General features: G+C 37.2%; 1 protein-coding gene across 5 annotated transcripts; it reads right to left on the minus strand.

The window, feature by feature from the left end:
• TRAK2 (trafficking kinesin protein 2) lies at positions 1 to 26,850 on the minus strand. Of its 5 annotated transcripts, XM_075028150.1 has the most exons (18): positions 26,793 to 26,850; positions 19,964 to 20,293; positions 19,128 to 19,285; positions 18,766 to 18,960; positions 15,043 to 15,096; positions 14,182 to 14,252; positions 13,399 to 13,515; positions 11,936 to 12,145; positions 11,044 to 11,122; positions 9,130 to 9,260; positions 8,846 to 8,920; positions 8,075 to 8,212; positions 7,037 to 7,116; positions 6,124 to 6,327; positions 5,689 to 5,987; positions 5,078 to 5,368; positions 4,768 to 4,867; positions 1 to 4,162 (listed from the first exon to the last, which is right to left on the minus strand). In XM_075028150.1, exons 4-18 carry the CDS (start codon positions 18,914 to 18,916, stop codon positions 3,484 to 3,486), a joined length of 2,679 nt encoding a protein of 892 aa, XP_074884251.1. In that variant the 5' UTR covers positions 18,917 to 18,960; positions 19,128 to 19,285; positions 19,964 to 20,293; positions 26,793 to 26,850; the 3' UTR covers positions 1 to 3,483. The 5 variants fall into 5 exon arrangements, with proteins under 5 accessions (XP_074884251.1, XP_074884249.1, XP_074884247.1 ...); XM_075028148.1 differs by lacking the exon at positions 19,128 to 19,285 and having other exon boundaries at positions 5,090 to 5,368; XM_075028146.1 differs by lacking the exon at positions 19,128 to 19,285.
• Positions 26,851 to 26,955: the final 105 nt, after the last annotated feature.

A 26,955-nucleotide genomic window follows, 5' to 3' on the forward strand; every position in this document is an offset into this window, starting at 1 on the left:
TACTGAAAAATGGCATGTTATACATGTTTATTATCAAATTTACATTCCACTATGAAACAACAGTAAGTGCAAAAAGCAGATGAAAAAAAAAATACCATGAAGTTCCCAGACTGTTCAAATATTGTGTGTAATCCCTTTGTGTAACAGCCAAATGAGGCCCCAACCCAATATTCTCCTTCCCTCTCTGCTGCTGTTTGACTCCAGTAGACTTTTCACTTTGACTACAGGTATTTTTGAGCATGCAGGCATCACTGAGTTTAACAAAAACAGTGAAACTAGAAAGCTATAAATTTGTGCCTGGTTTAAGCCAATCTGAATAAAGATAAATACTACAATAATTTCCTTCCATCTCTTGAAACTTTCACAAGAATGAGTAAGTCTGTCCTTTCTAGCATCTGTTTTTGTCTCAAACCTACAAGACAATAGAACCTTTCCAAAATGCAATTCTCCATTCCTTCTAGCTCTACCTCCCGCTCAACCAAATCACACTTGTGTAGGATCAAAAGATCTTGTGCAGGATCTCGGCTATCTTAGTCATACAAGTTTGTCTCCTCTCTTACAGGAGGCAACAGAAGCCAAATCTGTTCCTAGAATGATGGCAACTTTTAATATGTTCTCTGAAACACGCATGTTACTCAAAAAAGTTTATCTTCTAGGTTTTGGCACAAAACGGTAAACTTGGAAATACCACTAATTTTCCCCGTTGCTGCAAGCTAGGCATATATATATATACAAAATGCACGTGACCATCCAAAGGTATAAACGCATGACGCAATTTCAGCAACGCTGCACCACAGCATCAACCAACCAGATAAACACACAATGATATACAGATCCTTCCATTTTCTTCTTCCCTTAAGTATCTGATGATACATCATCCTACAGAAAACAAACAAAAAAACCCCTCTCGACATATCCATAGTATTGTTTGAACTGAACCAGTTTATATTGTTGGGCTATGGAATATGGAAGCATCCCAAAGACAAACAGGCATTTAATTAATGTGCTCTTAGATTAATTTTAACTGAAACCTGGGTCTGCCAAAGGAATTCTGATTTAGCTGATTTGCTATTTCTGCTGATAACACACAGAATGATCCAATGGCTGGAGTTATCTAATAAAGCTAGTTAGAAACACAGTATAATACTTTCAAAAATTTATCAGTAACTTATATGTATTCCTCTAATAAACACACATAAAATGGACATGTTATTGACACACTATACACTTCTCTGTTGATACCAAACTGTCTCATCTTCCATTAACTCATTCCTGTTGTTTCCCTAGAAGTTACAAATACACAGCAGACGTACCTGTCTTAGCTCACTGGAGAGCAAAACTGCCTCCCCCCACTCCTTTCACTCTTACCTTATTTAGCTAGGCAAGACCCCATGCACAGCTAAGTACATACAAACATAAATACATGAAGAAATTAAATATTTTTCATTTTAAAAAAACAAAATTAACCCGTATACAGTATTTTAAATAAAATTCACCTTTTATAAGTGTAAGATTTTGCTTAGAGAGCAAAAGGCAACTCCAGGAGTTCCTGAAATATTTCTGTGCGCTGCTAACAGACAAGTTTCTGCTAAGAATCCCTGTGCAAGTTTGATGTGGTTACTCCTTTTCCTTTTACAAAAAAGACTGTTATATCAAAGAGTCATCACAAGATCTATAGAACTGTAAAAGCAGAAAGGCCACATTACAAATTTCCTATAAATCAGGTTAAGAAGCTTTCTTTTCCTACCCTACTCCACTCAACCCTGCAGCAACAAGGGTGCTGATTATGGTGGATGTGCCTTACAGCAAATGCTAATCAGTGTAATTATACTGATGCTTCACACCATGTACCCAGACAGGTACCAGCTATGTCCCACATACACTGTAACAAGGAAGGTAAACTTTGACTGTTTTATCTAATTGTATGGAAACTAAACTTAAAAATAATTTTTAAATGTATGGAACCTAAACTTAAAAATAATTTTAAAATGTTGACAGGTACAGTGAAAAATTACATAAAGAACCTGTTTCCACTCAGGTCACTAGGAAAGATCTGTTCCTCCAAGGAAATCTGGGCAAACTTGTTTTCTTCTTTAAGTTACACTGTAGATCTATTGTAGATTATTCAGTTATGACTAGAACCTTGGACAGGAAAGAATCAAAAAAGCAGCATGGGCAGTAATATTTTGCTGATTACCACTCAGAAACCAGATTTCTAAAATTGACTTCTCTTTTGAGATGGAAAGTCTGCCTCAGCTTTGTTCAGAATCAGGTTCAGAACCACTCTCCACCATCAAAACACAGGATTTCAACATAGCAAAATTGATTTATGTTCATTAAAATGCTACAAAGAACACTAGCTTTCATCCTTCTGTTTCTAGAGACTGGTAAATTTTGCTCTTAATGAAATCTTTTAAACAAAATCCTGCCTAAAATCAGAAATAAACAAATGAAAGGCATGAAGCTTACTGCAGAACTCTCAAATATACATAATGTCTACCTGTCAAGAGAAGAGTCAGGTTACTGAATTTCCAACACTTGTCTTGAAGTAAATGCTCTCCGCTTATGTCAAATAAAAAGAAACCCTGAATCAAGCACCTAGGTTTTATTTCCTTTTGTAATACTGAAATGTGCCTGAGATTTTTTTGTGTGTGCAAAAATACTCTAATTTAAAAAGATGCACAGCAACTTTGGAAAGATTTCTTAGCTTGAAGTTTTCACCCTAATACATACTTTCCTGCTTCTTAATTCTTATTCATTGCACCTTCCTCTGTGTGGTTCAGAAGCTCTGGAAAGAAATTAACTTCTGTTAATACCTCACTAGCACAATTGCACTCTTTCAAAATATAAATCCTGACCACCAGTTTCTGTGTTCATAAACAGAAGTATTGTTTTCTTACATAGAGCTAAAGGTCTCTCCCTTGCTTCTCAAAGTGGGGAGGAGTTCAAAAGAGTACAGTTTCTGAAATGGAAAATACAAGAATAAAAAAAAAAAATCCGAGTTTTCATATTTGTTTGCTACAGAGAGGAACTTGGACCAATAAAGCTGGTCAGACTGACTGTTATTTTAGTATTACATTTAAATGATACAGCCTGACTGCTAACAACTAGTAGAATACTATGGTCATATGGTGGAAAAAATAGAACAGCACCTGCAAGACAGTTCTACACATTCGGTTTAAAAGGTTAAAATACTGAGAATATCTACAATGGTCTTTTATTTTTGCTTCAGTTAAGACAGATGCTGAAGGGGGTCTCAAAACTAAGCTTTGGTTTCTTTTTTCTTATCTTCCACATAAGCCTTCTTTCTCAAACCCAAGCAATGTTCTTTTTCTTCTTGATCCCCATGCTTCTCTCTCCCACATCTTTAACATGCACATGCCTTCTCCAACTCTTCTGTAACACACCTAACGATGCATGTACTGGGTGTTTATCCCTCATGTATTATTTACTATGCTAAAAGTCAATCATTTTTCAGACCAGTCAGTCCTCCTTCAGGATATCCATTTTTGATGACTGTGTGCAAACTGGAGCTCCCAATGCCCCAATCATGGCTGGAAGACTCTGGTTTCTTCTCAGTCCCGCCATTAAGTTGCTACCTGCATTTAAAAACACAGCCGAGTCCTGCCTCCGCAAGCTAACCTCTGGCCCCTGATTCTTCCTGTGGTCCTGTATCTCAGGGGGCTTGATCACCCTGGCAATACCCAGCCTCTTCAGTCTGTCCACTAGGTTCATCTTTAGCTGGCCCACGTCTGGAGCATTACGGGAGGGCTTTAGGCCATACATTTCCTGCAAGAATGTTTCTGCTGGCCGAGAAGCCAGGAAGTTTTCCGAGTGATGCACTCGAGGCTCAAACAGTGGAGGGGAAGGACAAGGTGAACGCGAGGGAGAGTTTGGTGGAGTAGAAGGAATGGGGAGAGTTCGAGCGGGCTGTAGCAGAGGCAGTTTTTCTAATACGGGGCTATCATAAACCTTGGCAGAGATGCCTCGTTCTTGCAAAAGTTTAGCCAGACTGCTTGTGCTGCTGAAAGTAGTAGTTGAATCTCTTCTGTTGGTGAGAAATTCTCCAATACTAAGCCTGTAAGAAATGGCTGGACTGCTCACAACTGGGTTTCCAATACTGCTGCCAGTATTTCCAAGTGAAAATGGGGCACTGATGGAGCTGAAATAAAATAAAAATGCAACAGAGAAGATGCACACATTAGACATCTTTATACCTGCTCTGCTCTGTATTTGCCTTTTAGTATACAGAAGGCTTGAAAAAAAGTAAACTATTGCTATTAGCTGTGACAGTTTCAACTTTAGTAGATGCGGAATTATTGTTCTGCAAAATATTTAGAAGATATGAGGCTGACAGAGAGGTTTTGGTGTAAGTACCAATGAATTTACCTTCTGTGGTCACCTATACTGTATTAGATGGAATATCAACATAGATGTCAAGTAATAACTTAGTTTAAAAAAATTATGACAGAATTGGGAAAAAAATTATCATAGAATCAATTTTTTTTTTTTACAATAGGCATACGATACAAGGCATTTGGTATTTAAGACCTTAAATTTACTTCCTTAAGTTACCCTAACCTGTTTTAACTCTCAGTCTAGAGAATTTCAAGTTTCCCCTTTGTAATTCCAACTATTTGTATAAGGAACATCCTATGTGTTGCCTAGGTGCCTTCATGTATTTTAAAACTGGTCCATGTATCAGAAGCCAGAAAGCAACTGTTTAACCCTATGCAGCAACATTTAGGATGTCAACAGTCATCATACCTGGGAGTAACTTGAGTGACATCAGATGGGTGAAGGATCCTACATGTAGTAAAGGTAAATGTGGAATTTGTAGAAGACAGACACTTCCCTGGATTTGAGGCTGCAACATGGAGAATTTACATCCATTGAGGGGAAAAATAAAGACAGATAAGAATTAATCAGAGCAAAGTTTAAGATAATGTTATTATCACTGTTATTTTTTATTTTTTTTTAAGTAAAGAACAAAGACAGCAAAGACAGCATTGTTGCAAGGTCAAATACCTTCCATTGAGAAAAAGACACTGCAAAATAGAAAGAAGAAAACACTAACCATTCTTCTTACCAGTGAGTGGTACTGCTGCTGAAGTAATAGGTGGTAGGAAAATCCCTGCCACTGGCTTTGCCACTGTACATTTCTTTTCCTCCGGGAAGGACTGTTGCACTTGAAATGTTATACCTCCTTCACCTTCTTCCTCATCATCCTCCTCCAAGTCAGAGATGTGGTACACAGTATCATCAGACAGAGGGGTAAAACCTTTTGTAACAACACCTGGTCTTGGGTCAAGAATGGTGCCTAGGTTGGGTCGAGCAAGCTGCTGCCAGTGAAAAAGGGTCTGAGATCCTGGTGTGACAAAAGAGAAGAGTCTCAGAGAGCCATTACCTACTATTGTATTGAGTTACAAGAATTCATGGTCAAAACAACTCCAGTCAACTAGTGCCGACACTGGTGATACACATGGTGCACTTGGATGACAATGCCAAGAAAAAGCCTAACACTTAGCACCATATAAGAAAGCCAAGTAGAAAGTGATATTGATGAGCTGGTTGGCTTCCTCTTACTGCGTATCATACCTAGCTATATGCACACTAACAAAAGATTTAGTTGGCAAATTAATGTGAAATCCTTTTCTGCTGATGACAGAAGGAAGATCATCCTCTTACCTTCAATGGGTTTGACAATTTGCAATTTTTCTGGTAGGAGCACACGGAGATTACTAGAGCTGGTAGAAAGATCAGTGAATTCTGAGTTTGTACCCAGGGAAAAACAGCTTTCTGTTGGTGTACTACAGCCACTAGCCCCTTCTTTCTGCTCAGCCAGCAAATGCATTTTTCGCTCCCATTCCTCCTTGAAGAACTGCTTCTCACTCAGGTAGTTCTGACGACGGAGGGAGAGCCTATGCAGAGCTCTGACTAAGTCATTGTCTCCAGGGGTTCCTGGCTGGCCAGGATTATGAGTGTCTCTGTGAGAAACATCAAATAATAATAGATATTAAGACCATTAAATTAACTATTTCTCTCTTACACAGCAGAGGTCCAGCCTGGATTTAGTTTTGAATCAGTTAGTTTAGAAAGAAGATAACAGGCTGTGTTTCCTACTTCAAATTCTTCTCAGAGCTGCTCCTGTGGGTCATCTGTGTGTGGCTCTCCAACTGATGTACACCAGACTGGAAGGGCTTTGCTGTCATAACAACACTTGACCGATTAGATCCAGGGATTGGCAATGGGGCAGGAAAGGAAGAGGAGCGGCCACGAGTCACATTAGCAACCTTGACAGTGTCAAATACTCGTTTCTGTTGAACCCTGCAGAAAAGACAAGCAAACAAATGTGGTTTTCAGAAGCATTTTGAAAAAGATACAATAAAGAAAAAGCTCTGAACAACAGACTTTCAAAAGTCTGCAGACACCTGACTAAAAAGATTTAAGCCCAGAAAAACAGGATTGCCTAAGTCACTGTTTTCAGGAGTACTGCTCTATTAAATATCAGAATTACCGCTTACTTCGACCTGAAAGACTGAACCTCTATTGATAACCACTTGAGAACTTTCAGGAGCATATTTTTTATTTATTTAATTTGTATATGCTTTCAGAAGCATATATTTAATTTTTTACTTCTTGCTTAGAAGTAAGAGATCCAGGAACAGGGCTTTGGAAACTGTTACTAGTCTTTCAGCTATAGTTTCATTTGCCTGAGAATTTTTCTATAAGCATTAAAAGGGATAAAACTAGTGCTGTGCATCAGAGAATTTGCATCAAAAAAACTCACAAATTAAAGAAGAAATAACACCCTTTTAGCAAATTCTCAACTTCTTCATAGAATCAAATAAGAATAGTAGGTTTCAAAGTTGAAAAGATTACCAAATACTACAAAGCTTTTTTTTATTAAGTTACGCAGAAAAATTATTATAGAGGGAACATTCACATTTATAGATTTCCAAAAATCAGTTTCACCTTACTTAATACAAGCATATGGAAAAATACTGAAAGAGCACATAGAGATCTGAAAACATACTTTTGCTTGGAGAGGACAGATTCATCACCCTGACTCAATTCCTTCCGCATTGTCCCCTCAATTTCTGCTGCAAGGGAATCCTAGAGAAAAATGGAAACCAGAAGAGTTGACAAATTGGATTCAAGTCTTCCTCCTAGCAATTTTAGAAGAAAACATCTCTAAAAAAAACACTCAAAAAATCTCCATTTGTTTTCCCGCTATCAGTGCGTTTCAGATAAAATCCTTTGGTCTCTGAAGGGCATGGGGGGGGAGTTTTCCACCATAACTACACCTATGTATAACCAGTATGGGTTCAGTTTTCATTAGCAACATCTGCTTTTTCTTGGTACTCTTTATGTTGGTTTCTTAAGTTAAGCTACAATTTTATGACCATTTCTTACAAGGCCAAACATGTACATGAGGGATTCTGTATACACAGAACCAACCAAAACCTGACAAATTCCCAGCACAGCCGAGAAATTTTTGAGAGTACAGGAATCAGAACATACTTGACACTAATAAGAAGAGGAAAATAAATGCCTTTAACCTTTTTCCATTGGTTTAGTCATCTCTGGCAATTAGTCTAAGGTCATGCATTTCTGATGATGCTAAAAATTTAATCTCACAAGATAAGGGCATAAAATTACATCGTAAACTACATAAAGGAAGAAAAATACTCTTTGAACTCTTGAAAAGATGCTTTGCTTCTTAAAGAAACACTGTCAAGTTATAAAATTCACATAACATTGAACAATATATTAGCACAACTGAGCACTAGCTGTAGAACATGCCAATTTCCATATTTAACAGAAAAGGTATATAAAAAGTAAAAATAGTTTTAATATCACAAGATAGCACGTGAATGATTAGTTTCCTAATACATAAAATTCTCAAAAGTGTACGTATTAAAGAATTGAAAAACCACTAGCTCAGCTCCATTGCCTACTACAAAGTAGTTCCTGCTGCAGCTCCTGTCATGGCTGTTTTACTCATACAGTTGTATGCTGCTACAGGCCGTATGTGCCAGTAGGTATATGCCATGCTAGCGGTATTTATTACCACAGGAAATGCTCCACATGACTGGGAGTGGCAGAGACAAGCAACAGAGCTGGCCCTGCTGCGCAGCAGCTTCAATTCTTCTTGTGATTCGTGCAACATCCCTAGACACTCTGCATTCCGATCTTGCAACTCATGTAGCTGAAAGAGAAAAGAGGACATCATGTGATACCAGTAAGCTTCAAAGAAAAGACAGACTGAAATGGAATTAACTCCTACAGAAATCTCTATTGACTGATTCAACACTGTAATATTTTTCCAACTGCAAAGCACATGCCAACATCTGGAACGGACAATGGCCAACATAGCACCCGCACTGATTTTTAGTGGTGAAGCATGAAGTCCAAATTAAGACTTGAAAGAGGAAAAAGTAGGATAAAATCCAAAGGAAAATACATCAAAAAACTCTGCAAATACAGTAGCTGCTGATGCAAAAGAAGCAAAAAAGAGAACTTCCTTAAAATCTAATGAGCAACAGTATTGTTGATATGATCAGTAATATTCATACTAAACCAGTCTTTTTCTCCTAAGAATAGTAAGATCTCCCTACTTGGAACACCTTCTTTGCCTTTCATATTCCTGTGAACTACAAAAATATTTGTGTAGACTTAAATAAAAATAATTATTCTTTTCCTCCAATCATATGTCTCCAACCACAATGAAAAATGAAAAGCCCTACATAATTAAAAAACTATAGTTCTCATTCTCTCTTTCTTCTCTTGTATTCTATTCTAAACATTTATCTAAATGTATATATACAGAAACCTTAAGTACCTCTGCTGTCAGTTGTCTCTGAGCATCTTTGGAAGCTTGTAAGTGAAGTTTCAGCTCTTCCTTTTCAATCACATGCTGAAAGCACAAAAAGGTGCTCATCATTTTCTCAGCCAATTTCCCCAAGAGAGTTAATCCTCTGCCATACTTTCCTAAAACAGCCACCCTCTTGCAGTGTAAACCCCTGGCTTGCAAGTCAATTTTTACCTGCTGTAAGCACTGGCATGCACACGCAAGCACACACACACACACACACGCGCGTACACTCTTCATCAGCATTCCCTTACTTCTTTGAGTTTATGTTGAAGATCAACAATCTGAGACAAGAGGGATGAGATCTCTTCCTGGTAGCGAACCAACTCCTCACTCTTCTCTGACAACTCCTCTGTTATTCTGGAAATTTGAGCATTTGTTTGCCCTACAAAACATAAAAGGAACTTAGTAGAGAGCTTCTCCCAACACACAACTAAAACCCAAACCAAATGAAACCAAACCCAAATCCCAGAAAAGATGAGTGAAAGTCAACAACAATCTGCAAAATGACCAATACGCTAAGGAAATCAATTTGTAGTACATAAGAGTAGGTGTCTCAGAACATCCCTAAAGAAAAGACAAAACAGTGGGGAGGAGGAAAAGAAAGAGAGTTAACTTCAAATGCAGGTGTAACATATTAAGATCTAAGCACGCAGAACCTGAAATACATATCACAGGTAAGTGAAATGACAGTAAAAAATCCAAGGTCAGCTGCTATAAACAATTTTAAATGACATACTGGCTCATGAGCAAGGCCAGACTTGGAATATGCTGAAGAAATCAGGCTCTGAACTGATCTTGTTGTTAACTACCATTCTCTGTATGCAAAGGCATTTTGTCAGACCTGGTCAAGTGTAACATACAACTGTTTAGCTCTTGATTCTGGTCAGTATCTATTCCCCAAACACCCACTGCATACAATTTCCAGTTTCTTCCTTCCTTTGAGCAAGCACTTCATCAAGTGAGATGACAAAGCAACTCAAAAAGTTGAAATATTTTTATGGACTTAGTCTTGCTTGTATACTTGCCCTGAAAGCATAGCAAAGTCATAATAAAGTCTGATCAATTTTGCATGAAGATCACACTACAAATTTAGTGGTTATTGTACCTCACAGATTTACTGCAGAACAAGGTCCTGCCCATAGGCCTGTGGATATTTAAGCTCAAAAGTCAGATACCTTTTTCCTGAAGATACAAATTTTAAGGCTGTAGACTAGACATCCTTTGGGAGAAGATTCTTTCTGTGAGTCCAAGTTACCTAGCATGCCTACATGTGCTACAGAATTGGACAAAACAGAACTCACAGACATTCTCATTGAAGGAAAATAGGAGAGCTTGTATGAAATAACTTCTATTTGCAAAGGATACATATTTTCTCAGAGGGAACGGAGTAAATAAAAAGCCAACTAAGTATCAATTCATAGTATTTTATGGTCATCTGAAACAAGAAAAATCAAGCAGCAACCCAGTCTTCTTTATGGTGGTTGTATAGAAAAAAATATCTTAAAATATATGCTTAAGGTTATTATGCACAAAGGAAGTAGCACACATCAAATGACTACAGATTAAAAATTGTACCACCGGGTTACACAATCATCACACAAAAAAAAGGATTGTTCCTTATTGTTTCAGAATACTTAAATGCATTTGCGTAAGAGTAGCTGCAATTCTTTGCAAATAAGTAGTCCCCAAAGCAAATACAGACAACTGTTCTAGACAAATTAAAATACTTGCCAATTTAAATTTGGTTCATAACTGATATTTTAAAAATAAACTACTGTGTTCATAGACACAGAGTGATTTAGAATGAGCATTTAAGAGTCTATGTACTGATACATTTCAGTGTCAAGTGTGCTGAATACTCTGTACAAGAAGTATATTTTGTTGATTTTCCAGTGTCTGTAGGCTTCAGTTTAGGAGGTTTATGGACATTAGATGTTGTGTTCATCTTCTCTCTCTAAACACAGTACACATACCTGAAGTTGAATGCCAGAGTGAAACTTCATGAAATACAGAAACAACTTTGCACTTGAGTAAAGAGCAAGACTTGAATAATTGGCATAAATTACTGAAGCTCATTTTTTTGATTCAGGGATAACTAAGAAGGTGTCGGCACTAGGTATTTCAAATACCATTTTGCCATTGCAAGATACAGCCTGGATACTCACGGAGTTCTTTGACACAGTCATTGACCAGCTGCTGTTCTTTCTCTTCATATGTAATGGTTTCTGTCTTCAGATGGCAAGCCTTCAAGAAAATTATTGGTATTCCAATTTCAGTTTATCTATACATATATTACTGTTATAAATTTTTATTTCTGAAATTCTTGCAACTGAAGAGTCTCCCCTTTAACTGTCTTTATAATTTCTATGCATCTGGCCATACTTCCTAACCATTCTTTCCACCATAACCTGTTTCCCTGAATTGTATAGGTCTTTTGAGTAAAAGACACACAGACACATGAACAAAATCTGATCTCTCACCTTTAATAAAAAATTCTTGCAAAAATATGTCATTTGGTAGGGAAAGTAAACCAGCACAGTAATCAGAAGAAAGCAATTAAATTTGCTTCAAAACTTGTTAAGGCAAAGGAATCTTAAAAACTGAATTATGTTAGTCAAATCTTTTATGGCACTGAAAAGCTCTCAGTAGAACAGCTTTTCTCCATATTGCCCAACTAGATAGGCTGACAAAAATGTAACGGCAACACAATGGAATTCCCAAAATACTACTACTAATTGCAGTCAGATTTGTATCAAAACTTGTCAGACAAGCTTGAGGGCCTGATGGGTCCAAGTACTTTTGCTGGATGCTTATATATGTTTCCATATTCTTTTGCATACCATAAAGGCATTGACTACTAGAGGACTCTGGAGATAGTGAGGAGTAGTGAAGGTAACAGAAGAATGTGGAGGTGGAGGGAACTTGTTTGGGTATGATCTGTATACAGCAATACAAAATAGTCACACACTTCCAGAGAAACCCAGATGCTGGATTTTTTAACCATCCTGATTTATTTCATATCCAGCATATATGGTATACACTGTAATTCAGATGTACCTTTGATCGGAGAGCAAGGTTCTCCTCTTCCAGCTCTCTGAGTTTATCTTGCAAGACATCCAGCTGCAACAGATCGTGTGATACATTGAAAGACTCATTGAAACGAAGTGGTGTGGAACAGCTGGAATCTGTTTCACTCTCCTCAGAAGCAATCGAAACAATACGAAGCAGGTCATCCTTCTTTGACAGTTCGTGCTGCAGTTGGTTAACCTATGACAAAAGAAGATCAACAGCTTATGAAATATACTTTAGCTACACAATATTACAGTGTATTATTCATGCAGCCTCTTGGAACATCACTGCTCCAGTCTAAAATTAGATTAAAAAATAGCTCACAAGTCATGATCCTGATTTATATTTTCAAAGAAGATTCAACCTCTATTTATTTTATAGGAAGTTCACCAAATCATAGTTTTAACACTGTAAGGGAGACTGAAAATTCAAGATGACAGAAGAATGGACAACAGAACCTTCTTTTTAATAGTTTACTTCAAAATAATTTTCCAGCTGCTTTGATACATGTTTACATTTTAACGTGCTAACTATCAATTTGATTATGACCATTTTTCTGAACTGTAACTTCCTGGAGAAAAGGACTGATAGACATCTATTTATATGTATATACTGGTACCTCCCAGTCTATACATTAAATGAACTGTAGGACAAATAAAAACAAGAGAAAAGACAGATCTAATTTAGATAAATTCTATTTTGCATATCTCAATTTTTATATGAATACATAAGTTTATGCTCTCCTACAGATAATTATGTTTTTATTACCAGCATACTGTTTTATACAAGCAGCTGAATCCATTTCACTGTAACTTAGACTACATCTGTTGACCCCAAGGTTAAAAAACTTAAGATACTTTATCGTTTGTCAACTATTTAATTATTTTTTAAGAAAGAAAAACAAAGAAAAGATTCATCAAGAATCTGTGCTTAAAGGAAGAGATGGAGTAAAGATCTTGAGCAGGATTCAGTTTTCATAATATTTTATTTATTTATTTATTCTTAGTGTAAACACCCCGTTAAGGCAGCTCATTTTCTGGCTATTTCCTCACCTGTGAAGTTGTTATGTAGCAGGTCATGTCAGATTTCAACTATTTATTTTGACTTAGATTATTAGATTCTTAGTTTAATGGTGGGATATCAGACTGATGGTCAAAACAAACACTTTGAAAATGCAATCCTGCTGTAGATACATCATAACAATACCTAACTTTCTCATAATTTCTGAGTAATTACAATATGAAGTCTTCATTGTCATGTCTTGGACCAAGAAAGCTGATTGAATGATGACAATTAGGAGAATGACATCTAAGTATAATTCTCTAGTTTAAGAGCAGCAATCACCTGCTTGCACAATAAAATAATATATTTATATTAATCCTCTTACAGTCATCATAAAAAGAAAAAAAAAGAAAGAAAGAAAGAAAGGAAAAAATCAATAAATCACTCACTCGATCTAAAGTTTGTCCCAACTGTTCTTCCAGTGTTTCATTCTGTTCCGTCAACAGATGGTTTCGCTTAAGGAGGGCTTGCCCAATTCGAGCTGCCAGTTCCAGGTCCCGATCTTTCTGCTCACAAAATGAGAACAAATGTCTACTTTTGATCAGATAAGGTTTAAATTCAGAGTAGTTTCAGATTTTCCTAGTGACTGTTTAATGCATCACCACTCTGAGATCCCCCTTCGCTCTCAAATGAATCAATATTGTTAGAACAACGATTAATGCTTCATCATTTGGATCCAGAACATGTCTGTAAGTGCATTTCTTGATATAGCACATTCTCTTCCACAGTCATTTGCAGTAAGAGAGAGAGGGGAAAGCACCAAACCTGACAACAGTTTTGGGTTTTGTGCCGCGGACTGGAGAGGTTATATGGGCTCTGTTGAATCATACAAAGAAGTCACATATACTTAGGCCTATGGTCTTTCAAGTGACACTTTCTCCAGAACAGACTGCTTAACTTGAATAGTAATGAGAGGGTAGAAGCAAAGGAGCAACAAGAAAGCAGAAGAAAGCTGTTTCTTTCTTACACCTCACTGGCTCCATGGGTGCCCACAGTTTTGCTAAACTTTGTTTCTGAGATGGTGCAACCAAATGGGCAGCTTATCATTATCCATGTGTTTGATAAGCAGCTCCTGAAGATAACTGAACCAAAATTTCCAGTAGCTGAATAAAACCCTTCCTCAAATACCTGTCCTCAAATGTATTAACATAGCATTACAGAGACAAGCATACCTCAGCTAATAGATGTTTGACCATGTCAGCATCACTGTAGGTTTTCTGCTCCACATTATCTGTGCCAAGAACTGAGAAGAGAAAAACATGCTTACTGAAGTAGCTTAAGTACAAAGAAGACTGCTGGGAAGGGAGAGAGCTAAAACTCAAGAGGATATTGTTTATATACAAATACAGTACTTAGTTGATGAAACTAGCAGAGGCTATGAAAATGCATCTTAACTTCAGCAATAGGAAACAATACTCATTTGGGAGACTGACACATTGAGGTATTGAACATTTACAGCTTTCAGCAATATTAGATAAAACTTGGGGTGCTCACACATACTTCAAATTTAGAAAAAGGAGAAAAATCTCTTAAAATCAACTTTTTGAATACAGCTAAGCTATTGAATCATCCAGCCTGCTGGGGAGAGAGGAAAGAATATATTGGAGCATATGCAAATATATCTGAACACACCTGCAGACTTCACCCTTGAAACAAAATTTGCTTTAGTGTGTGTAACAGCTATAGACAGGAAGTATGGAGACCCCAGAGACTAGTCATGAAAATGTATTTATTAAATGCTTGATCATCTTAGAAACAGTTAAAAAGAAACAGGATAATGTATGTCTGCAATTTAGATGTAGCATTGAATCCTATCTTACTGATTGAGTGACTCTGAAATTTGAAGAGTTTGTAAAACTATTAAAAAACTGAGAACAAGTAGGATTTGAAAAATAGAATTGAGTCAAGAATAAACAAGTGAAGAATCTGCGACAACTCTGAACAAAACACAGTGCTAAAACACAAAGTACTGGTCTGCTCTGGTTCTTGTCCTGATAAATAGAAGATGCTAGCAAAGAAGAAACCTTAATTACCTTGAGCAAATTTGTGAGATCCAGCCAAGGAGGAGGAAGGAAGTTCAATAAGAGCTAAAGTGACAGAAAATGAAAGATATGGAGGGAAAAAAAGAACAACGAGGAGAAAGAATTAAAATATAAAGAAATAGGTGATTTATTTGCATGCATCACCACCACCAAAAAATAAATGCATGTGTAAACATACTTTTTACACTATTAAAACTTTCTGAGAACTTTTAAAGAACCATTTAGGTATGATTCCCTTCAGAGGCAGAATTATACATCTCACTTGCAGGTGATGGATGTTTTTCCTTGTCCAAGTTCAAGAAAAATTTGCTATTTTTGCTTTTTGGAATCAGGATCATAAAAGTAAAGAAAGCAGCAATATAAATTTAACAAATATAGAAGTATCTGAATCAACTGAAGGTCTAAGTTAACCTGTTTTGAAACTAATTCCATCATCACTGCACTGCAAAATGATATTACTATGGATTCAGCCTAAATCTATTTCTGAAGATTTCCTTGACTCTTCTACCTTGTTTAAATCTGATTCATACTCTGAATACATAGTGGTATTGGTACTCGTTTTTTTTTCTTTGTTCTTGTTGAGGACTGCGCACTTAGTTATGAGATAGTGAAGTGCCAAACTGAAGTGCACACTAACTTTATTTATTTATGTTATATAAGCTATGTATGTCCTTTACATACATAATGTCCATAATTAACCTTTTAGAACATAACACTAAGATTATGCTAGGATCAAAAACAAGTTGCATTTTAGAATAGAAAGAAACTTTATTGCAGTCTTGAAAGACACGAGAACAGAAAGAACAATATAGAAGAAAAAGGTTTACTGAACTGTTTCTCTTAGAGCTTAACAGAAAAATAAATCAAACTAACAAATCAAATGGTTTTTATCAAGTCGATCAGTAGGCATAAAAACCCAACACAAGTATTTAGGAGCTTTGAACTTACAGCAGTGCCATTTACTAATCGTATTTCTAAGTCAGGCAAAAATAGAAACTCTTCACAAAATTTAAAGTACCTATCTATCAGTATCATAACATGCATTTGGGAGGTCAATTTTACTGTACTGTTTGGTTACTGATACCAGTTGCTGAGAGGGGACTCCAAACTCATCTGGCTTACTAGTATTTGGAAAATTCACTGCACGTACATAAGTAAATTTCAGCCATTACAGGCAGAGTATTATAGCCAGCACTCCTGTGGTAACTGCTCCCACCAGGTGATAAGAAGTTAAAAGTTTCTATCCAGTGCTAAGTCACCTTAATAAAGATTTACTCTAATTACATACAAGGTCACCCTGGTAGGTAGGTTCCTAAAATCAATAGCAAATATATTTACTCTGATAAATGAAATCACAGAACTAACAGCTTTGAAACTTAGCTCTATACAACTTTTGTTATTTTCTCACAGTACAGGATCAAAATTATACATAGCTTGTTATAATTCTCTCTTGTGAACACACACATGCGCAATCTCCCCTCACTCACCTTGCCAAGTGAAAGCTGCAAGCATCTCTTCATTTTGGTTAATATTCTTGTTATGTTGTGCCATGTCCCTTTACTCACACATACAAGGTAGTTCTAAGGACAGACTTTTTGTAATTCAGGGTTTCTTATGCCACCACAGCTGAAGCAGAAAATATTCTTCCACCTCACTGGAAACACTGCCAGTGGGAACTCAGCTGGTCATTGGATAAACCTTCTAATAGGCAGCAGCAGCCATAAAAAGAGGAGGAGCACAAGTGCAATAACTGTTGCATTGTGTTTTTTTTTTTTTTACCTTGGATGTCAACTATAAATTCACTCAAACCATGAGTCTAGCATTCTCTTTAGGAAAAAGTTATAAAAATGTTTCCATACATATATAGGGAGGGGGAGACATATATAAAAAAACCAGGTTACGCTTCAAGAGTGTCATTGTCACATTTATTGCCAATTCCAGTCAACAGAAAAAGATACAAATTTCACCTAACAAGCTACTCAGCAATGATTATAACTAGATCTTGATTTACATCTGTATTTGTCTGGGACCTTCTCAGTATCTCCCTTGCAGTTACTAGGCTCAAAAAAGCTAGTATGATGACTACTACATTCAACCTCTTTGGACATTTTCTAAGAGAAACATAAACTGCATTTATCTTGAGTTTATATGACTCAACAGTTATGACAGTGTTCTTAAATGATAGAATTAGTTTTGTATGTTATGCCTAACAGTTACCTCTTGACTTAATGTCAGTCATTTTTACAGCTCATTTTCGAAAGTGTCAAGAAAACATCTATGGCAACTATTCATAAAACTCTCACAGGCAGTTTACTATTTTCACAGGACACATTCTATAGTTAAAAAGAACTTCTCACTGGGCGAAAGGGGAAGACACCACCTTCTGTAGTACCTTGACAGCCAAATAATACATGACTACCTTCGTTAAAACATTGTTGATAAAAGCCCTCCCTCTCACTGCAGTTTGGAAATGCAGGCTCACACTGACTGAAGGTCCTTCTCTGAGCTCTGTGTTTCATCACACTGGAACTGCAGGTATTGACTGGAGAGCTCCAGCAGAGCCACCTTTGATGTAAAGTTCCTTCCACCACTGACAGACACCAATCCCACCTCTTTATAACTAAAACTTAGAGGCAAGTACACACCCCACTGACTACACAACTGCTTTCAGTGAACTACAAAAGTGTTCACTCAGCTGAAAAATCATTTATGCTTGCAATATTATTATCAGAAACAGACCGAGCAATAAACATTAAGCAGCTTTCCAAACACTTTCCACAGTTAAAGAGAGTTCTAAGCCTGCAAGTTCAATTGATAACGAGATTGCTTTAAATTGTCAAGTACTGCATTCTTAGGAGGTAATATTTTACTTTTACTTACTCATTTGCTATACACCCTGGGTGGAGGCTTAAAGCACAAACAACAACAACAACACCCTTTCAGAAGTGGCATGTATGAAGAAGAGGTAATCATCACAGATTGTATATAAATACCAAGTTCACTCTCCCAAGTGGTTTGTTCCAATAGTTCCAATATATGGAGGAACCAGGACTTCCCCATTTCTAACTACGGGCAAGTAAGTGTTCATTTCTTCTGGCACCCTTCTATACATTTGATTTTTAACATATTAAAGGTTTCTTCATGTGATCGGAAGCTGTGCATTTTCTTTCTTATGATCTGCTAGGTTTAAGGATAAGTTACTTAGTATTTTCAACACTGGAAGGCAGGGATCAACACCGATCTGTTACCCACTTATCTGGCATTCACACCATTTCTATCTCCAGATGAAACCATATCATTAAAAGCATTTCAAAAGCCACACTGACACAAAACATCAGGGCAAACATCAACAAAAGAACCACAGCATCATTCACGTTCCTGAAAACAGAGCTGCTGCATACTCCATGCCTCTCACATTACATCTAATCTAATGCAATTCTAGGCTCCTGCCTCTTTTTCACTATCAGTTGTTCCAACTCTTATTTCTACGTGAAATCTAATGATCAGGCAGCCACAGAACATGCTAGGTCAGCCCTTAGAAGTGCAGTGCTGAACTATAAGCACTGCCCCTGAACTCAGCTTTTTCTTCCACCTGTCCAAAGTTTTCTAGACTTGAACACTTTATAGTATTAATAATATTAATTTTATGTTTACAGTTTTCTCTTCAGTAAATGAAAAAAAAAAAGAAAAAAGCCTAGGCCCAGATATACTCACTCATGTAACGGAAGGGTTCCTCATCACGAACTGGAGAAGTGATTTCAGGAAGATGGCCATGGCAGGCAGGGGGCTGAATCCAGTCTTGATTTTCATACAGATACAGAGAATCCACTCGTAACTTGTAATCTGGCAACTGTTCTTCTAGCATGCTCACCAACTCTACCTCAGGAAGGTCCTCACTGGAGCAGACATCTGAAAGTGAGTAAATGCCAGTAATAGTACATTGCTGTTAAATATGACATATATTTAACATTGCTAACATTGCTAATATAAATTCTATATACTATAAAACATTTTATAAACCTTTAGTAGATTTGAAAAGAATTATTCTGTACTGGACAAATTACCAGAATACTTACTGAATCAGTACTTGATTTACACTGTAATATTTGTAAGCTCCTCACCCCCAACTGACTCCACAACTTCATGGCTAGACCAGCTTTCCAGGATTCTCTCTGACTTCTTGAATATGATGTATGTAATGAGTTTCAGTTTCTATCTCTTCCTCTTCATTGAGCTAAAACAGAGACCTACATTTTACCAGCTATAGATTTTGTAAGGTTTCATTGGCTTTAGCATGGTTACACTTCCCTTTTCTGAAGGAAATTCACATTTTTCTTGTTCTTCTGTTTATCCTTTTTTTTTTTTTTTTGGTAATGAACATAGATGTAAATAATCTTAAAGTAACTATAAAAATCAACTGAATACGGCCTTGGAATTAGGGAACAAGTATAAAATTCCATTATCATCCATACAGAATCATGGTCTGAGAAACATGATACTCAAAATCCTGGAAAGGAAGTTTAGCCCTTCCTGTGTCTGCTCCCCCTCCCCCCACCTCTTCATAATTACTACAAAAAAAACCCCAAAACATTAATTCTAAGTTGCTAAAATACTGCATATCAAAGGTATATGATTATTATCTTTCCAACATTTCCACTAAAGATTAATATTATCTTCAGTATCTTTCAATGGAAAAATGTCAACGTTGATTATTGACACCAAGAATTTTACAAACAACATTTTAGAGTGGAAGCTGATTTTACAAGCTAGTTAAGAGGACTCACCATTTTTATTCATTTGCAATATCAGATAAGTAATACAACGAATGTGAAACTTCAGGTTGTCTTCAGGTTGGTGTTCTATAACATGTTAGATACATTCAGGATTTGTAACAGTTAATTCTTCAACTTACCAGAGACGGTCTCTAAGACCCCGTGATCAAAATTCATGAGTCCTTTCTTCACAGTTCACTTCTTTGGAAATAGCATTCTGTAGTCAGGTTGTGCACCATCCCTTTATTGCTTTGGTAGATGACTTTGGTTTAGAGAGAGAGTAACTGAGAGCCATCAAGCCACCAAGACATTAACAAATCTGGCATCAACTCACTTCTGTAGACTAGTTCATACTCCAGACCTATTGCCATCTTAGGACATGCTTATTTCATCTGGGCTACTATTGATAAGTCGAAGTATCTATAGGATATTTCATGTAAGCTTCACAAGCTTCTCAGCTCATCCACCATCTAGAAATAAAGAGAATGCCAAAGTTTCAAACAAGACAGGGAAATTAATGCGACTTTGTCTCTTTCAGTCTGAATCTCCTTCCTGTACTATCATTTAACCAAAAAAACTAAAGCAAAAAAACAAAGAAACAAAAAACCCCAAACATTTTAATCCTCAGTTTACACTAAAGTAAAAAAACAAACAAAAAAAACCCCAAACATTTTAATCCTCAGTTTACACATTACATGTAAAATGTAGCATTAAAAATATGTCTTTTCCCTGCAGACATAACATCTCACCTTGAGCATCAACTTTGTCAATTACCTATTTGTCTATACCATTCCTCCTCTTCCATATAATATTTAGTGTATGACAGGTTCATTCACTGAAATGAGGCATTTCCCTTTTACTCTAAAGGACAGCAGCTCCAACTAAACAGAAATTTTCTTCAGGCTACTAAATTAATTTAAAGTGATGGATTCTAAAGGCAGGACTTCAAAACTGTCATTCTTAGCATTTTGATTGTTAAAAAAAAGTTTTATAGGACTGTTTGCTTTAATCTCTTCCCCTTTAGACTCATTTAAACCAGAAATGACGTTACCATGACTAAATGAGATAACCTATCAGGACAGTTTAATAAAGTAAAAATTCTGCTGTTCCCTTGCCAAGACCGATCAATCATCTTCCATGTAAAACACAAGAGTAGTCCTAGATGACAGGAAAATATAAAATGAAAGAGAACAAAAGTCCTCCTACACTCAAACACAAAATTCTCTTGAAAACTTACATTAATTTCAATTTTGCTCTTAACAGTTTCCCCAAGATCTCCCATCACCGAGCACAATAGTCTCAGGCTTTTCTTGCTGTCTGTAGCAACCTCTTACTTGACAAGATCAAAGTCGACAGTGCAGGAGCTTTTTAAAGAAAGCCTGGAGCCTGCCAGTTCATCTGCTTGTGGACTTTGGCAGGAGATCAAAAAAGAACTTTCTTCCATTAAGGTCAGCTCACACTTGTGAGCAGTATCTTCTTGCTTTGTCATTTACTTCTTTATATATGTACTTCATTTACCAGTTTTATTATCCATATTACACACTTACTAAAAACAGCAAGACAGACTTCAGAAACATTTGCTATCTGAATGTATAGCTGCTTCTAACACTAGTTTGTGATTTTTTTCAAGAGGCTGTTTTTTAAATGGATTGCTGAAAAGCATAAACTACACACACACACACACACACAAATCTAAAACAACTCAATACAGCAGAAGACAACACTTAAGTCTGCTGTAGATTCACATAGCCAAGATGATTTTATCACCGTAGTCACCATAGAGTGAGACAAAATTCAGTGGCATAGGACAGTTTCTTCACAACTCTGATTGAATCTTCTTCCTTTGAGTTTTAATAATGTAAAAATGAATGCTACTTCCTCTCAAGGTTGGATTTAATCTCTCTTCTATGTAGTGCAAAGCAGAAACACTATTTGTTGCGGGTCAATCTCAGGTCAGCCAAAGAGGGGGAAAAAAAAAAGAAAAAGAAAAACATCATTCGGCTCAAATTTCTAGAGCTTCAGGCCAACATCAAGCTATTGAATTGAAAGGGCAACCTCATTTGTAGAACCTTTGAGAAGTTTGCTAGATAAGCAAACACAATAAAAATTAATGCTCACATTTCCAATGCTTCTCATAGCTTTAGTTTAGTGTGCCATGGGGCAACTTCTCTGGAAATTCAACCGGCTAATGCACTGTGCAGTACCACCCTGAAAGTAACTCCATGACCCCTTTACTCTGCAGCTATGAAACTATTTCCTAAGTGCAGATTCCTTCTGTAAGTTACAACTATAATTAAATACATTTGGATAAAACCCATAAAATTTACAACATGGCTTTAAAATACATGACCGTGCTGTAAAAAGACAGTCTAGAAATTAAAACTGTTAAATCATGCTGAAAGACGTGTCCAAAATAGAAGCCAGAAAACTTTCTCAGGTATTATTTTTAATCTTTATAAATAAAGATTATTTCCACTGTAAATGTATTATATTCATTCCACACAGTTATACTTCTTATCAGTTTTGTCCCCCTACTCCCTCATATGCCAATTTCCCATTGATGTTTGAGTCTTTTACAAATAGGTTAACTGAACATGGAAAAACCAAGGAGAATTCAAATAGTGGAGAACGGCCTATATGCAGGAGTGGTGCTCTCAGGAGGCTTTCTTCAAGGAAGGCTCAAGAGAAACAGAAGTATCAGACAACGTTTTATATATATGAATACATACATATCTATCTCAATCTGTGTACTTCTGTGCTCTCTAAATTAAATTTGACTCCATGATGTGCGTTTCACATTTCAACTATCATGCAGCTTGAAACAGTAAGCTAAAACCAGCAGTACCTAAGAAAAAGACATTGTGTAGAAGTGAGAACTAGTCCTAGGCCTTTCGCATCTGCCCCAAAGAATCCAAGTTGCTCTGAGGTTTGCTAGATCATCTGTGCATGGGAAATGCGAAAGAAACTCAAAAGGCAAAGCTGGAGCCCATTCATTCCAAGAATTATTTTAAAAAGCATGGAGAACTATCACTTATGAGCCAAGCAACAACAGTCTTAGTGTTCACCAACGTTATAAAAAGACCTGACAAAACTCCCAATGAAAACTACAAAAATTAAAGCACAGCCAACAAAAAAATAAGAAGGGCTAGAAAAACATGTTAAAAGCATTACGAGAAATACACATCAACTGTCTACTAAATGGTTAAGATGTCATAACATATAGGTTAAAAAAAGAAAAACTAGAAGAATAGGAATCACATATTTCATTAAAACACTGATATTTCAGCACATTATTTGATCTTAGTAGCAAAGAGACAAAATGAGTTCTCCTGAACACATATTTCATTAAAACACTGATATTTCAACACATTATTTGATCTTAGTAGCAAAGAGACAAAATGAGCTCTCCTGACCACATGATCAGAGATTTTATTAGTTTTTCCTTCAATAAGTTGCAAGATGTCAGTCAAGATTAATTTGCAAAAGCAATATTGAGTAAAGCCTTTGAAAAGTTGAAATAGCTATAAAATATTTAAAATTGTCTTCTCTTTATAACTACCGCTTTGAACAATTCAATCTTATTTCAGAACGTAATTCTGAAGACATTCTAGCACTAGAGAACTCTAATTCAAATTTGAATTATCAGAAAGGTGAGATGAATTGCTTTTACAAGTTTATGAGATGGTTTTTTATGAGTTTTACAGGTTTATCAGTTGCTGGAAACCGTAGACGAACAAATGGGTTCATTTCTTTGTGCATAAAGTTAAAAACATATCCAAAATATTGGCATCTTTTTGACAATCATCCAAACTCAAACATAAATATCCTGTTATTCCTGCTGTCTTCCATTTGTTGAGAGCAGTTGACGCCTCACAAGCACTTGGAAAGACTAAACTAGATCTGCTCCTTTGTACAATTACAGGATGCAAGACATCAGGCCACAATTAATACAAACAAAATTTCAACAACAAAGAAGATTCTAACTTGATTAAGAGAAAAGGCAACATCCATTTTCCAAAAGAAAGCCAACTGAATGAGTCAATTATTCTGGGATGCTGAATTTACGGCTATGTAAATATGCAATTAAAAAACCCATTGTATCAAGTCATTAACAGAGTACTTTTTCCATTACTAAAATTGGAATGGCATCAAGCCAACTAATAACAATAAACATATTTTGCATTTCAAGGTTAATGAAACAGTTCTTATAGCAAACATGACCACGCTGAATTGCTGCCAAAACATTCCTGGGACTAGTGCTCAGGGGCAGAGGCCAAATCCTTCAACGCTATATAGTATGAAATGAAGGACAAAGGATTATATACTGAAAAACAAATCTATGTCAACATGAACTTTGTCTATCACATTTAACACTTCCTCCATCCCTAACACCTGTTCTTTTCAGCCACTACTATCTCTACAGAAACCTACTTAGTGCTTGCGTTTCTCTCATGTAAAGAAAAAAAAACATTTAAAAGAATACGCCAACACAATCCTAATAATAATAATCGTAAGCAACCCTGCAACAGACCTTCCACTATAAATAATATGGTATAAAAAAGGAACTGTAAGAAAACAAAACAAAACCAAACCACACACATCTCCTGGATGTTTTTTAATTTGGGATGGGGATAAGGACTCAGCAGGGAAGCTGGAGAAAACCTCTTAGAGGATGATGAATATCACTGAGGTCATGAAGCTGGCCACAACAGTTCCCTCATCCTTCTTATCCAGAGTTATGCCAAGACAGACTCACTGTTTCTCCTTTTCAGTCATTTGTAATAATCCGTATTCTCCATAAGTGGAAAAACTACCTGTTAAGTACATGTATATATGCTTTATGTATTTGTATACATGTATACTGTTGAATACTACAGTCTGATAGTAAGATTATTTTTTTTAAGTCCTACATGCTTAGAGACTGTCTATACCACCCTTAGCACACAGGGTAAAAAAAGCATATACTTAACTGAAGTCTAATTTCATCTGAAACTATGAATGCTACCTACATGAAATACCCATATCAAGTTTTATCAATTCCTAATTATTTTCCATAAATGCACAATCATAACATTACTATGTGTACACATTATTTCTTACAGGTTTTCTTCTTTCGAAAGAAAAAAGTCTACCTGCAAGAAATAATGTGTACATGTAGTAATGTTATGATCACAGGGGAAACAATCTCTTTTTCAGAGAAAAAAGGAACTGTCATGAATCCAGTATCTGTTGCTTAGAGAGTACAAAAATGGGATACATGCTCTTGAGGCAAGTACTGTGCTAATATTTCACTATAAAAGTTGTTAGAGGCTTCTTTTAAAATTGAAGCTTGTTCTCTATAAAGTATACTTGAAGTGAACTTAAATAACATTTAAGTTACCTGAAATCACTAATTCTTTCAGTTGATGCATAGCTGAATTCACTCAAGGAAGTGGTTTAAGTTTCTTATTATATAACCCAGCCAGTGCTCCGCATTTTAACAGTTACGATTCTGTATTTATTAGAATAAACCAGACTGATCTATATGACTCAGTCACAAGCGTATCACTAGCAATCTAACTAGATAAAAGGATCTGTCATCTCTTTTGTAACAATCTCTGCAAAATTGCTATTTTTGTGTCATCTTGGAAAACTAATCAATGAATCACGTTTTTCCTTCCTGAAAGACAGTCCTCCTACTGCACAATATTCATCCCAGCAAGCCCTCTATTACAGGCAAACCACTATCAGAAAAGTCTGTCATTTTCCACTCTACTTTTTAAGTCATATTTTCAGATACTCATAACAGAAATTTGATAAATACAGTTCTAATAGATGACACCACCACTAGAGAGTTGACAAATTTCAGAAATTGGAAATTGATTTTTTTTTCCAATTTAGCTTCAGTGCTAAAATGTCATTAAAAAGAAGTCTACCTGCTTTTACTCAGAAACACATCTTTTGAAAGATAACAAGTATCTGAAAGCAAACCTAAAATTGACTATGTTGCCTTGTAATGTGTGAAAAGTTATTTACTAGTATGTTAAGTATCCGCATCAGACTCTCACAATCAGCCAAGAGTAACTCTGAAATGTGACCAAAAAAAAAAAGCACGTATGCAACAGTGGAAGATTGCATTAAAAAAATAAAACCACAAAGATGCAACTCCACATAGCACTTTTGCACTAGGATGGCTGACAGAATAAAAGACATTTACTGACAGTTACTACAGTTCAATCAGCTCATCAGAATGTAACAATGCGATTAAAAACCGGATAGAACCCCAAATCTCCTTGCCCTCAAACCGACGCGTAAGCAGGACCACAACTAGAACGTCATCAAGCCTTGCCTTCTAAGAGCGGTGAGAGAAACGTCCAAGGAGAGCCCATACCATTGTGGGTACTGCCAGCGCAGGAAGGGACTCTGGCGCACGCTGAAGGTCACAGCAGCCACCACGCCTGCAGTCGCAGCCACCATTCGCAGCCAGAGTCTAGCACCTGACTGCAACCTAAGCACATTTATCGGACGGGTAAAGCTTAACACAGCATCTATCGACATTACCACGGCGAAAACAGTTCTGTCAGCTGCAACGCCAGAAAGGAAGAGGAATTCTTTATTTGCCTCCCCTCCCCGGAGGGCACGCTGCACGGGACAGCACAGCTTCCCCGGCGCCGCAGGGCCGGCCGGCCCAGGACGCTGCCTCACCCTCAGACGCCCTCCTCCCACGCCACCAACCGCATGGAAGCCGCCGGACGCCCGCCGCCGGACGCCCACCGCGGCCCGCCGTACCTCGGCAGCCTGCGCCAGGCACAGCGGGCGCCCCAGCAGAGCCTGGCTGGTGCCGCGGCTCGGCGGGGAACGGCCCCGAGGGAGAGGGGAGGGAGGGCGCGGCCCTGAAGGGGTTAACGCGAGGGGACAGAGAGGGGGGAGCTCGCTAAATTGCCCCTGAGGCGACAGAGCCGCCCCGAATCGGCGCCGAGCACCTCTTACCCGCCCCGCGCTTCCTCCGGCGCTCCTCCTCCTCGCCGCCGCCCGAGGCCGACGGGCGACAGCCCCGCGTGTAATCAAGCGGCGACTGAGGAAGGACCCCGATGGCTTCCGCCCGGCTCCCGCCCCAGAACTACAGCCCCCGGCTCACCGCGCGGCGCAGAGG

Source organism: Buteo buteo, chromosome 5 (genome assembly GCF_964188355.1).
Source record: "Buteo buteo chromosome 5, bButBut1.hap1.1, whole genome shotgun sequence".
Taxonomy (NCBI): Eukaryota; Metazoa; Chordata; class Aves; order Accipitriformes; family Accipitridae; genus Buteo; species Buteo buteo.